At 46.7% G+C, this 14611-nt stretch overlaps 1 protein-coding gene across 1 annotated transcript in view; it reads right to left on the reverse strand.

Annotated features, from left to right (window-relative positions):
• CELF2 (CUGBP Elav-like family member 2) overlaps positions 1-3139 on the reverse strand; it is a 653507-nt gene extending 650368 nt beyond the window's left edge. Inside the window, exon 1 of the mRNA XM_029616663.1 lies at positions 2916-3139. Coding sequence (XP_029472523.1) covers positions 2916-2944 — 29 coding nt within the window. The 5' untranslated portion in view covers positions 2945-3139. The remainder of the gene's footprint in view (positions 1-2915) is intronic.
• Between the last annotated feature and the right edge of the window lie 11472 nt (positions 3140-14611).

Here is a 14611-nt window from a genome sequence, read left to right on the forward strand (position 1 = left end):
AATGGGGGGGGAGTCCGTGCAAATCCACCTTATGTACACTGTGGATATCCTGAAGACCAGGCCTGTTTTGTGGCGCTTGAGGACCGGAGTCGGCCGCCTCTGCTATAGGCCAACGCAAGCATGCGTCAATCAACAGAGCAACAGAGACGTACTGGGGGGGGGGGGGGGGGGGTGCCATTGCCGAGGTCTCACGGCAACGCACAGAAGTAACGTTCTGGTGGGGTTCCTACTCCCCACCAGCAAAAGCGAGGCCCTGACGTGCCGCCAGCCTTTCCCCGGAGCCGGCGGCAGAAGAAGAGACCCTGCTCTGTAGCCAGCCGCTGAAGAAGAGGTCTAAAATGTGTGTGAGAGAGTGAGAGACTGGCCCTGTGAGAATGAGTGCCTGTGTATGAGAGGGGTGTGTCTGTGTTTTATATATATATATATATATATATATATATATACACACACACACATACATACATACACACACACACACATAAAAACATGTCATACTGGGTCAGACCAAAGGTCCATCAAGCCCAGCATCCTGTTTCCAACAGTGGCCAATCCATATATATATATATATATATATATATATATATATATATATACACACACACACACACACACACCGCTCTATATATAGGCCTGTGTGTGTGTGTGTCTGTGAGGGTTTCTGTAAGACTGTGCATATGTGCCTGTATTTGTGTGTGTGAGAGGGGTTAAAGTTTTTGCGCTCTCCACCAATCCACAACAGTCTCAGGATGACTAAAAATCTAAAGTTCCCAGGTATGGAGAGAGAGAGAGAATTTTTTTTATCCTTGTTAGTTTTAATTAGATGTGATGTGTCTGCTATTTTGAAATATTTTATTAGTGTTTGGTAATTCTATTCATCGTCTGTTTTGATATGTATAATTTTTTAGTATGGTTTTACTATTCTGATTGATTTATATTTCTTGATTGTATTGTTCTGAGGACTAGTGATGTTCTGCTTTTCCATTATTGCACTGCATACAGAATCTGGCTAGTTCTGGTTTCCAGTTTGTGTATGTAAGTGTGTGTGTTGGTTGTGAAAGAGAGGAAGCATGTGTGTTGGTTGTGAGAGACAGAGGAAGTGTCAGACTGTGGACACACATGCTTCCTCTCTCTCTCTCACCAAGCATGTATGTGTGTCTGAGAGACAGAGGAAGTGTCAGACTGTGGAAACACATGCTCACATACACATGCTTCCTCTCTCTCTCTCACACACACACACATGCTTCATCTCTCTCACACACATACATGCTTCCTCTCTCTCACACACACACGCTTCCTTTCTCACACACACACATGCTTCCTCTCTCTCTCTCACCAAGCATGTATGTGTGTGTGTGAGAGAGAGCAGGCGCATACTATGTGTGAGCTTGTGTGTCCACAGTCTATGACAATCTTAGGATGAGAGATATAGAGAGTGGGAGATTTTTTAAATCCTTATTTTAATTATTGATGCGTCTGCTGTTTTGAAATATTTTATCGATGTTAGGAAATTTTAAAATTATATATGGGGGGGAAGAGTGCCAAAGGAAGTATCCGCCCCAGGTGCCAAATACTTTAGCTACGTCTCTGCAGAGCAATACAATTAGCCAACAGGTCCTTGGTGAGCATAACTGGGTGTCTTTCTTAAGAAGTGTAAGCAAGACAAGTGCTTGGCTCAGGATGATAAACTCCAGGTGCAGGTTTGACAGCAACAGATTGAAAGATATTAATGGGAAACAGGGAATTCTCATCCAATAGGAAGCCAGAAGGGAACATTTTATTCAGGGTAGGAATAAGCCAAAAAGAGAAAGCAAACAAGTTCACATATTAAGAAGCCTTCATTAGTACTGTAATGCAGTCTGCGAGCTACTTGTATGTCCAGACATCACCAACATTAGCATTAACCTGCCACGGGAACAGGCCATGGGAAAACCAATCAGAAACGCATTAAGAAAGGTATCATCTGCCTGTACAGAGTTAGCAGCAGTGGCCCGGGTCTAGCATGTACAGTGTCACAGGGGCCACCTGGCAGAAAAAAACCATTTAGAACAAGGCAAGTCGCTAGCAGCATAAAACATGGAAATCTGTGAATGGTGAACGCCTGCAACAGGAAAAGCAGCCACTTCTAAGGTACAGCGGGGCTGCAATGTGCAAATGGTATCCTGTTAGATGCAGACATTACCACCAGGAAAAATCTCACCTATGACATCCAATAACTACAAGGGAGCCTAAGGTTTTCTTATGATCTTCACTTGGCTCCACCCGTGAAAGCCAAAAAACGCTCATTCAAGGCCACAACATTTTTATAGGGTAAGTGACATCCCTGCCCCTCCTCCTTCTTCCATCCCCAAGAGATCTGCAACCCTCGCCCTCACGCTCAGCAACTGGTCCCCCACTGATTCGAGTCAAGGGGGGGGGGGGTATCCTGGGGGTGGCCCCCATAAAAAAAAAAACACAGCAGCAATCCTGCCCAAGGGAAAAAACCAGAAACCCACACAACTCGGAAGATGCTTTCCACCCCCCCCCAAAAAAAAGTAATTCCAAGGACCAGGCCTTAGCTTCTCGCCTGCCTGAGCGGGTTTAGCAAAGGTCAGCGAGGGGCAGGAACCCCTGCCCCTGCTCCTCGGCTCCGTGTCACAGAGAGGGCAGGGCACCGCCCCCCGGGCGGGCACCGAGACAAAGAGCCGTGCAGGCAGGCGGGCAACGTGGAGCCGCCCCTCCCCCGAGCCGCATCTGCCGGGCACAGCTGGCGGGGACCACCAAAGTCCTGCAGGAGGAGGGGCGCCCCCCATCCCCCGCCGGTGGCGGTTTCTGCAAACCCCTCCCCCCCCCTTTCTCGCCTCTCCTTAAAGGCGCCGCCGGCCCCGAGTCCGCCAGGCGCACCTGCCCAGCTGTTGCCGCGGGTCCCGGCGCCTTACCTGCCCAAGGAGCCCAGCAAAAAGGACATCTCGGCCGCTCTCCCGGTGCAGAGGGCGAGGGGCTCGGCTTTCAGCAGCGCCGCGGAGCACTTTTCGCGCCCTGGCGCTGCTTAACGCCCCCTTATCAGGGAGCGACGTTTCCAGGGCGGATAAGAGCCCCCTCCCGACATAGCCTGCTGCCGCCGCCGGATGCCAACTCCTCTCCCAGTGCCCTCCCACCTCCAGCAATGCCTAATGGAGAATGCACTCCCCCCCCCCCCCCCGCTCGCTGGCAGAGGCTTTGTAAAGTCAGGAGGGCGGGCGCCCGGCCAGGGGAGGCTTCTTCCGGGCCCCCTTGTGTGCGAAAAGCTTCCCAACATTCAGCTGCTGGCTTCGCTCACAGGAGGCCGAGGCCGAGCCCTCCCCGAAAGGAAACACAGAGAGAGCGGCCCCCGGCCTGCGAGCGACCCGCGATCGTGTGGGGCACAAGAAACGCGGGAGGGCCCCTGACGCCGATCAAGCAGGGCCGCTGGTTCGCGTCCCGGACAAATCGGAAAAATGAAGCAGGGGTCCGAGCCAAACGGCGGCTCCCACCCCCTCCTCCTCCTCCTTCTTCTGTCCAGCTGAAAAGGAGGGGGAGTTACTCAAAGTTTCCAGGTCAAAAGCCAGGCCGCCGAGCAGCTCCGAAAGCCAGCGGCAACCCAAAAATCCAGACAGGGAAGGAGAAGGGAGAAGAAGACCAGCGAGAGACTATGGGAGACTTGTGCAAAGCGCTCCACGCTGCACCTAACTTTGTTCACGTGGGTGATTTGGATGCTGAGTGCCTGTTGCATATCTCAGGCATGTGCAAGTTTGGAATATGGGGGGTTCCCCCCCCCTAAGTCAGAAACCTTGAATCTGTCTGCAGGTAAGGGCCTGGAGGGCACATCTAGTCTCGGCCCATTTCCTTTCCTGGTGCGGTGCCACAGACTCCAGCTGCCTCTCTGGCTGTGCCAAACATCCGGCGCCCTTTCCCCACCCACCCCGATGAGCCTCTTACCTCTTGTAGAAAAATAATGAATTTAGAAACCCGAGTAACGCGCGTGTGAATCAATGCCAGTGGCTCCCCCCCTTTCTCGTGCATCCTGCAAAAGAAGCGTGCGCCTCAGGAAAAGCCTCATGCAACTGACCTAAAAACAAAATATATATAAAAATGCTCAAAATACAAAACCGATAAGTCTCCTCCTCCAAATGTTGGCGAATTCATTTTGCTTTAAAAAAAAAAAAAGGGAAAGTATTTTAACGTTTGCTCTATTGGCTGGTTCTATAAGTCAATTAATGGAGCAGACGCTGGTGGTAACCGATATAATAAAGAAGGGGTCAGTTTTTGAAAGCTTATTTCGGATCTGTGTGGGTAAAAACTGGGATTGTGGCGGTACATTCACTGAACCCATCTAAGTGGACTTTCACCTGCCTATGGGCATGTGTGTGTATTTTCAACACAGGTGTTTTCCGGGGGGGGGGGGGGAGACCACTATGCACGACTGTGAACGTTTACGAAATGTGCGTGTGCAGGTATGAACGTTAACTTGAGTTAAAATGCATGCGGGCTTTTTATCCATTATGAACTTCAAAGACAAACTATCAGGCCGATACAGTAAAACCCGCGAGAGAGCAGGCGCTCCGAGGCAAGCGATCAAGTATTTAAATGAGGGCCCACGGTAAAAGGAGGCGCTAGGGCATCCCTAGCGCCTCCTTTTTGACAGGAGCGGCGGCTGTCAACGGGTTTGACAGCCGACGCTCAATTTTACTGGCGGCGGTTCTCAAATCCTCTGACAGCCACGGGTTCGGAAAATGGACGCTGGCAAAATTGAGCATCCGTCTTCCGACCCGCGGCCTGATTTTAACATTTTTTTTTAAATTTTTAATTCTTTTTAAATTTTGGGGCCTCCGACTTAATATCGCTATGATATTAAGGCGGAGGGTGTACAGAAAAGCAGTTTTTACTGCTTTTCTGTGCACTTCCCCGGTGCCAGCAGAAATTATCACCTGCCTTTGGGTAGGCGCTAATTTCTGAAAGTAAAACGTGCGGTTTGGCTGCACATTTTACATTCTGTATGGCGCGGGAATAACTAATAGGCCCATCAATATGCATTTGCATGTGATGAGTGGTATTAGTTTCGGGGGGTTGGCTGTGCATTTTCGACGTGCTATTACCCCCTTACTGTATAAGGGGTAAAAATAGTGCATGAAGATGCGCAGCCAATCGCGGGCTAACAGTGCCGGAGCGCACTGTACTGTATGAGCCTGTATGTAAGTAGTTTGTCTTTGTCGGTCAGGTTGGTTTGTGCATACTTAGTCTGTTAGGTGCCTTATTGAGAATTTACTCTTAAATGTCACATACTAAAAACATGCCGAAGGCTTACGAAGGTGAAAGGGTGATAGCACTGTGGGCTGTGTTCTCAAAGGTGAACAAAGCACATGCGTGTATACTGGGCCGAGTTGCAGTGTAGACTTGCCTCAGCCGGTTGCCTACTCGTTTCTGGGTGTGCAATGCTTCTTGCCTTCCAGCCTGTTTTGAATTTAGAGCTTGTATACCAATCAGAAAATAAACGCATAGACACTTATAGGTACCCGAGATCAATACGCAGCTTGGCCCCATGGGTTGAGTGTTTGCTCTGCTGGAGACGGGAGCAGAGCTCTGTAAATTTTATGTCTATGTAATTAGCAGATAGCTACAAGGACTTTAGCCGGTGGACCAATCCCAGATGTGTAGGCAATGAGACAATGTCTTGGTGATATTTTCTCTATACCAAAAAATGATAGTCCATAAGCAGCAAGGCCGCCTACACTGCCGACAAAACTGCACAAGTGTCAGGCTTCAGGTCTCCGTAAGGCAAGCCAGAGGTTTCGAGTCCTAAACTTCACTGAACATAAAGTGAAATAGGAAAGGTTAGCAAACTACCATCCCTTCCCCCCACGCGCACACACACGTGTTGGATTAAAAGCAGTTGCTGCGTTCTTGGCCTGATCAGCTTCTCCTTGTCGAGCTACTCGGCATGGCCCCAGGCCACGCTGATCTGCAGAGGGAAAATCGTAACCTTTAACCCCCATGCCGCTAAAACTGAAAACTCTCCTGTGCTCCCTCTTGCAAATGCCAACCCGGACAGCCAAGAGCATTCCCTCCCAGTAATCTGTAACCCATGCTTGCGTTGCAGGGCTCAGGACTGCCCCTTTCACGGGCTTCTGCAGCACAGAGTCCTTTATAGGAACACCAGGAAAGCATCTGCGCTGCCTATTCACTCCCAGCCGCCCCAGGAGAAGGGGGTCATGTTATGAAGACTGTAAGAGAGTGGGGGGGGGGGGGGGGCATCTTCTCAAGCAGCCTTCCAGTGGACGTGGTAGGGGCCAGAAGGATAGGGACATGACATGAAGCAAAAGGTAGGAAAAGTGGCACGCGAGCTACCACCGTTTCACCGTGGTAAAGCCTTTGGCAGGATCCCGTTTTCCAGGCGGGGCAAGCGAGGGAGGAGAAGGCCATAGGTCAAGCAGATGTGTGGCAGCCCCCGAAGGCACAGCGCTGGACAGAGTGATTCAGTGGGCGCTCTCTGGGGCCTCTGTTGGCTAAATTTCATCAATGTGGACCACGGCAGTAAAAAAAAAAAAAAAAGAATCCAGAAGGGGAAGGGACGACCTCCAGATCCTCAGCCTGTTTTTTTGTTTGAGGGGGGGGTTACCCCTCTCTCAGACATTTAGTTGAAAGATCCGTTCTGCATCCCTCTGGGCAGAAACTCAAAAACAGAAAGCCAACAAAATACAAATATCTCTCTCTCTATGTGTGTGTGTATGTATGTACTGTATATGTACTTGTTTGCTCTCTCACTTGAAATGACGCCCTCAGAAGGCGGATGCTGGCTTCTGGCTCTGGTCTCCAGAAATATTTTCCATCTGAGCTATATTCCGAGGGGAGGGCACGGGCTCCCATCTCCCAGGTCATCACAGCAGAAGGGAAGCGATAGCCAGCCAAATCGAGCTCATTTCTAATTGTTCCTGGAGCAGAGATCCCCTGCGTACTCGGCACGTAAAGCAGACTTTAAGTCCTTCTGCAAAAGAGGAGACGCACTCAAAACGTCCTGCCGGGTTGTTTTCCAGGCCCCTTTCCCACTGCACCGGTTCACAGAACAGAGTATTTCATTCCTTGTGTAAAGCTTTGAGTCGATGCCTTTATTGAAGTATGAAACCTTGCTAGTCAGCTGGCATGTGAGAGCTCAGCTTCCTTAGAGCACTCCCTGGTTTTCTTCCAGCCTCACCTTACTGCTCTGTGACTTGTTATTATCTAGTTCCGAGTTTCTTGGTGTTTTCTTAGCCTGATCCGTTTTCTCTGACTCCTTTGGGCTTCTTGCTCAGTCAGAACCTGCTTCCTATGGCCCCGGTGAGTCAGGGGTCCCCCCACTCCTTTCCCCCTATAAGAACATAAGAAATTGCCACGCTGGGTCAGACCAAGGGTCCATCAAGCCCAGCATCCTGTTTCCAACAGTGGCCAATCCAGGCCATAAGAACCTGGCAAGTACCCAAACACTAAGAAGATCCCATGCTACTGATGCAATTAATAGCAGTGGCTATTCCCTAAGTAAATCTGATTAATAGCACTTAATGGACTTCTCCTCCAAGAACTTATCCAAACCTTTTTTGAACCCAGCTACATTAACTGCACTAACCACATCCTCTGGCAACAAATTCCAGAGCTTTATTGTGCGTTGAGTGAAAAAGAATTTTCTCTGATTAGTCTTAAATGTGCTACTTGCTAACTTCATGGAATGTCCCCTAGTCCTTCTATTATTCGAAAGTGTAAATAACCGAGTCACATCTACTCGTTCAAGACCTCTCATGATCTTAAAGATCTCTATCATATCCCCCATCAGCCGTCTCTTCTCCAAGCTGAACAGCCCTAACCTCTTCAGCCTTTCCTCATAGGGAAGCTGTTCCATCCCCTTTATCATTTTGGTTGCCCTTCTCTGTACCTTCTCCATCGCAACTATATCTTTTTTGAGATGCGGCGACCAGAACTGTACACAGTATTCAAGATGCAGACTCACCATAGAGCGATACAGAAGCATTATGTCATTTTCTGTTCTATTAACCATTCCCTTCCTAATAATTCCTAACATTCTATTTGCTTTTTTGACTGCCGCAGCACACTGAGCCGACGATTTTAAAGTATTATCCACTATGATGCCTAGATCTTTTTCCTGGGTGGTAGCTCCTAATATGGAACCTAACATCGTGTAACTACAGCAAGGGTTATTTTTCCCTATATGCAACACCTTGCACTTGTCCACATTAAATTGGATGCCCAATCTTCCAGTCTTGCAAGGTCCTCAGAGTCTGCTTGTGATTTAACTACTCTGAATAATTTTGTATCATCCGCAAATTTGATAGCCTCACTCATCGTATTCCTTTCCAGATCATTTATATATATATAGAAAAGCACCGGTCCAAGTACAGATCCCTGAGGCACTCCACTGTTTACCCTTTTCCACTGAGAAAATTGACCATTTAATCCTACTCTCTGTTTCCTGTCTTTTAACCAGTTTGTAATCCACGAAAGGACATCGCCTCCTATCCCATGACTTTTTAGTTTTCGTAGAAGCCTCTCATGAGGGAATTTGTCAAACGCCTTCTGAAAATCCAAATACACTACATCTACTGGTTCACCTTTATCCACATGTTTATTAACCCCTTCAAAAAATGAAGCATATTTGTTAGGCAAGACTTCCCTTCGATAAATCCATGTTGACTGTGTTACATTAAACCATGTCTTTCTATGTGCTCTACGATTTTGATCTTGAGAATAGTTTCCACTATTTTTCCCGGCACTGAAGTCAGGCTCATTGGTCTATAGTTACCCGGATCGCCCCTGGAGCCTTTTGTAAATATTGGGGTTACATTGGCCACCCTCCAGTCTTCAGGTACAATGGATGATTTTAATGATAGGTTACAAATTTTAACTAATAGATCAGAAATTTCATTCTTGAGTTCCTTCAGAACCCTAGAATGCATACCATCCGGTCCAGGTGATTTGCTACTCTTTAGTCAATCTGGCCTACTACATCTTCCAGGTTCACAGTGATTTCGTTCAGTTCGTCTGACTCATCACCCTTGAAAACCATCTCCGGAACTGGTATCTCCCCAACATCCTCATTAGTAAACACGGAGGCAAAGAATTCATTTAGTCTTTCTGCAATGGCCTTATCTTCCCTAAGAGCCCCTTTAACCCCTCGGTCATCTAATGGTCCAACCGACTCCCTCACAGGTTTCTTGCTTCGGATATATTTTAAAAAGTTTTTATTATGAGTTTTTGCCTCTATCCTATGTAGCCACCGCAGTGACAGTCTTCTGGGAAAGGAGAGGCACGCAGCACACAGTTCCTTGTGAGCCAGCCAGCAGGTGTCACTGTGGAGCAAGGGCTGAGGCTCCCTCCCTCCTAGTGTTACCCCAGCCACTGTTAGGGCAAGCAACAGGCTCAGATCTGGGGCTCCTGCTGATGGCCCACTGGGCTCCAGAATTTGTTTCCAAATTATACAGGAGGCGTCTGTAGTTATTTTGCCCTTTGCTTCATTTTTTAGTTTTACAAGGAAATAAATTTTCTTTTCAAAAGTTTCAGCTTGAAAAACAATTGGAATCCAGAGCCACCTGGAAGACATTAAGTTTAATGGGAGCTGTAAAAATGTTGTACAGTCTTCTGAAGCTAGCTCAGACCCAGCATCCCTCGTTCCCACACAAAAAAACACCCAGAAAAGATTGCTTTTTTTATTTAAATAGAAATCCTATGTGATTTTATCTCCGGATCAACTAAGGTATCTTCTGTTTCACCTTCCAATCCCGTGTCGCTGTCCCACATTGCAGCACTAAGGTATCATAAGGTTTCATCTGTTTTATCTTGTCAAGTAGGAAAAAGGGAAGGTCAAGGCTGATTGTATAATTGGCATTTGGCGATAGATTAATTTGGGTCATAGTTCGGAACTTCAGCCTCTGTCTTCTTCGGGTCAATGTGTTTTTGATTCCTCAATAAATATTCCAAATGCTTTATTGATTGTCGCCACCCACCAAACTTCAATGTATTGTTTGCTATGATGCCCAGGTCCTTTTTCTGGGTGGTCCGCTCCTAACATGGAACCTAACATTGTATAACTATAGTGTGGGTCATTTTTCCTTATGTGCATCACTTTGCACTTGTCCACATTAAATTTCATCTGCCATTTAAATGCCCAGTCCTCCAGTCTCACAAGGTCCTCCTGCAATTTTTCACAATCCACTTGTGATTTAACAACTTGGAATATTTTGTATTATATGCAAATTTGATCACTTCACTTGTTATTCCCTTTTCCAGATAATTTATAAATATATTAAAAAGGCATTGGCTCTAATACAGATCCCTGAGGCACTCCACTATTCACCCTTCTCAAATGAGAAAATCGATCATTTAGTCCTCTCTGCTTTCTATCTTTTAACCATTTTGCAGTCCACAACAGAACATTTGTTGTGCCTGGGGGTGGACCCTTGTCCTGAGGCAGTGAGGAGTGGCTCCCTGGTCGGGCCCAGGAAGCGCCTGCCACCAGGAGGCGGAGTACAGGAGGAGACAGAGGCTATCTAGAGCTTCACCACTGGAAGCCAGAAGTCCCCCCGGGTGGAACCCTTGGGGACCCGGGCCCCTTGGACTTAGGTGGGCCTCGCAGGGTCTCCCTGAAGGAAGTATAGAGGTGTGCCCACCAGGATCAAGGGTGCGAGGTCGATGTCAAGACTGGAGGCTTGGGGAATCGAGGAAGGCCAGAACAATGTCTGCGATGACAAGGCTAGGAGCAGGGACAGGCTCAAGGAGGCGTGGTCAGTGATAGCAAGGGTCAAGTTCCAAAGGTCAGTCCGAGAGTAGTCAGGCAAAGCAGGGGTCAGGTTCCAGAGATCAGACGTGGTCAAGGAGGCAGGCACGGTCAGGATCCGGGCAGCGATCAGCGTAGTCAAGAGCAGGCAGAGGTCAGTATCCGGGCAGCGAACAGGGTAGTCAAGAACAGGCAGAGGTCAGTACCAGAGAGTCAGTACAATAGGTACTACCTCAGGGGATGCTGGAACAGGAGGACGCTGGAACAAGACTGGAACAAGCGATGAGACAAACTAGTACACACATGGTGTCGACTCGATTGCCAAGGCAAGGAAGTGCAGGCAGGAACTTCCTGAAATACTGTGTTCAATCAGGGCGCGCCGCGGAGCCTGGACCCGCCCCTGGCCCTTTAAGGGGCGGGGCTGACGCCACGGAGGACACCGAGCCCCATCGTGAGGCTGATGCATTGAAGAAGGCCCGGCAACCATCCCCGCGGGACGCAGAGGCCTCGAGCTAGCTGCAGCCGCGGAAGAGGCCGACCCGGGACCTGCCGAGGAGTTGGGAAGGTGAGCGCGGACAGGGTGCTCAACAACATTACCTCCTATCTCGTGACTTTTTAATTTTAGCATGAGTCTCTCATGGGACACTTTGTCAAACCCCTCTTCTGAAAATCCAAAAACATTAAATGCACTGGCTCACCAATATCCACATGTTTATTAGGGATTGGAAGGGAAAAAAATTTGTTTTTGTTTTTTGGTTTGGTTTTTTCAAGAGGATTTTTCCCTAAGAATTTTGGTTTGTGGAATGTTTGATTTGTTTCATTTGAGTGAAAAAAAATGAAGCAAACATTAACACCTCCCCAAAACGGCCAAAAAAAAACGGGGCCTCCCAAGTTGTCCTACCCACCTGGAAAAATGCTGGATACAGGAAGGTCCCCCCCAGTCCCCACTCACCTGGTCTAATGGGGATTCATGGACGAGGCCCAAGCCTAGGCTGAAGCCATCATATAGTTGTATCTCAGTGGTTTACTTTCATATTGATAGTTTAAAAAGATGGGCGAAAGCCCGGTATAGAGTTGTAAGAGGTTATGTAAAAGCCACAGGGAGCACTGCTATATGACTTTGTACTTGTTTATTGGAAACCATTCTTGTACGGGCCTGTATTTTGTGTGGTGTTTTTATGGTATGGATGTGTGGTGTTTATGTGTGTTTTAGGACACATTTCCAGAATCATTTAAAGTGTTGTGGTGATAAACAGGGCACTTTTCTCTTATATATATATATATATATATATATATATATATATATATGTGTGTGTGCATTGCTTTACAATTCCCATACATCAAAATGGTGCCAATCGCTTGGGTGAATGCGCTAGAGTTAATTTCAGCACGACCCCAGCTCACGGCGTCAGAAGAAGGAAGAGAGCCGCGGAGCTGCAAGGCTCTGGACCTGACCTAGGCCAAGCCAAGGAATGTGGACCTGTCCTCCAGGCCAGGCACCAGGGTCGGGCCTGGGTCCGGGCTGAGACCCCTGGTGTCGGGACCTGGCCCTGCAGGCTTAGTTACAGCTTCAAGTCCCTTGACCTCTGGACCGAGCCATGGTGTTGGGCCTGGGTCTGGGCTCTAGCCTAGGCTGAGGGCCAAGCATCTGGGCCCCGGGCCGGGCCCCGGTGTCAGGCCTGGATCCAGCTTGAGGGCCTGGCATCGGGACCTAGCCTCCAGCTCTTCTGTGGTTCTGGGCCTGGCCCTTGGCCTGGGATCTGGTCTAGGCCAAAACCCAGCCTGGCCATCTGATATCCAATGGATCAGGTCAAAACTTATTTGGGGTTTCAGATCTTGGCTGAGACCCCAGCATCGTGCTCGGGGCCTAGGCTACGGCCCCTGCCGTGGGCGAGGCCCTGCTTCAGCTCTAGGCTGAGGTGCCGGCGTCATGCTCGGGCATAGGCTGCAGCCCCTGCACTTCGGCCTGTGCCCTAGCTCTAGGCCCCATACATTCATTTCAAATGAATGCAACAAATAAGGTTTCTTTCATTCGGGGGACCATGATTTGTTTCTTTGCCCCCTGAATGAAATAAATTGCCCTTATTCGTCACATTTTTTAAATTCATTTGAAACAAATGCACATCCCTAATATTTAACAACCCCTTCAGAAACAAACATTTAGCAGATTGGTAAGACAAGACTTCCCTTGTGTAAATCCACGCTGACGGTATAAATCATGTCTACGGAGCAACAAACTCCTGAAGCCCTAAGGCCCAGAAGGACGTTTCCGCTCATCTCAAGGAGCCCTTTTGGAAATACCTGCCATTCATGAAGCCCGTCTGGCTGAAACACATCAACGTGCATTTTCATTGGCAGTTCCTGAAATTTGGAATAATCTCCCATTAGAACTGTGACAAGTAAACTGCATAAAAAGTTTCAAGAAGCTTTTAAAGTCCTTTCTCTATGAAGCTGCCGACTGTATTAAATGTTAATGTCTGGAACAGATCCAGTAAGAGAATCAGGCAAAAGAGTCTGACTACTGCATTTTAACAATTTATTTCAGACGGCACAAATAGTTTGAAAATATTATTTTATTCTTTGCAGATCTGTCTTAAGATGATTTTATGCAGATTCCTATCTTAACTTGTATGATAATAATGTTATCATAAGTTTAGGGGGTTTTTTTGTTTTTTTTTTCAATTTTATGTTTATTTCATCAATTCAAGCAAGACAATACCTTACTTCAGAAAACAAAATATTTGAGCATGCTACACCAATACCTCTTAATCCAGATGTAACCTCAGTTTTTGAAGTCTTCACTCCTATAGAAATAACCGCCAGTTCTTATTTACTTAACCCTATTCTGTAGACGTAAACTTTTCATGAAGACTGCAATCTGTAAGCACCCGTATTTATTATAAGAATTTGTATTTACTATTTATATTTATTATTTAGCTATTAACATTGTTCTGTTACCACTTGGTACTATTTCTCTCCTTTACCTCAAACTCTAAGTTCCTACTAAGTTAGCCATGTTATTTATACCCAATTGTTGGATGTAATTGTATATTTGTTTAATTGTTCAATCTGTTTGATGTAATTTTCTGTTCCTTGTTCTGTGTAAACCGAAGTGGTATGCACTAGTGCATGAACTCCGGTATATAAAAGCCTTTAAATAAATAAATAAATAAAATGACTTATCTAAAAGAAAGAAACAATTTTTACAAGAAATTAAATCTTATTAACAAGTCGTTTTCCCAAAAGGAAATTCTATGTGCGGGGGACGTAATAATGGGAGAAATATAGGACTCAAACATTCAAAGGAATATGATAAGTTTAGTGTTTAACAGTTTGATTGTATTTTAATCTTTTGTTGGTGTATTTTATTGTTATTTTGCTACTATTTTATGCATAACTTTTGGCAGTGACAATAATGTGTTTGATTTGCTGTAAACCGCCTAGGGCTATGCATAGGTGGGTTAGAAATAAATGTAACCATAAATCATTATATCATGTCTTTCTATATATTCTATGATTTTGTTTTTAGAATAGTTTCTGCAATTTTTCCTGGAAGTGAAGTCAGACTCTCTGGTCTATAGTTTTCCCTGGATCATCCCTGGAGCCCTTTTTAAAGATGGTGTTACACTGGCCATCCTCCAGTCTTCAAGCACAGTGAACGAGCCCAACAATAGGTTACAAATTACCAATAACAGATCTGAAATTTCATTTTTGAGTTCTTTCAAAATGCTACGGTGTATACCATCTGGTCCATGTGATGTGCTACTCTTTAATTTGTCAATCTGCCTTATTACATCTTCCAACTTCATAGTGATTTGTGTCAGTTCTTTTGAATCATCACCAGTGAAAATAGTTTCCGGC

Source organism: Rhinatrema bivittatum, chromosome 9, assembly GCF_901001135.1.
Source record: "Rhinatrema bivittatum chromosome 9, aRhiBiv1.1, whole genome shotgun sequence".
Classification (NCBI taxonomy): Eukaryota; Metazoa; Chordata; class Amphibia; order Gymnophiona; family Rhinatrematidae; genus Rhinatrema; species Rhinatrema bivittatum.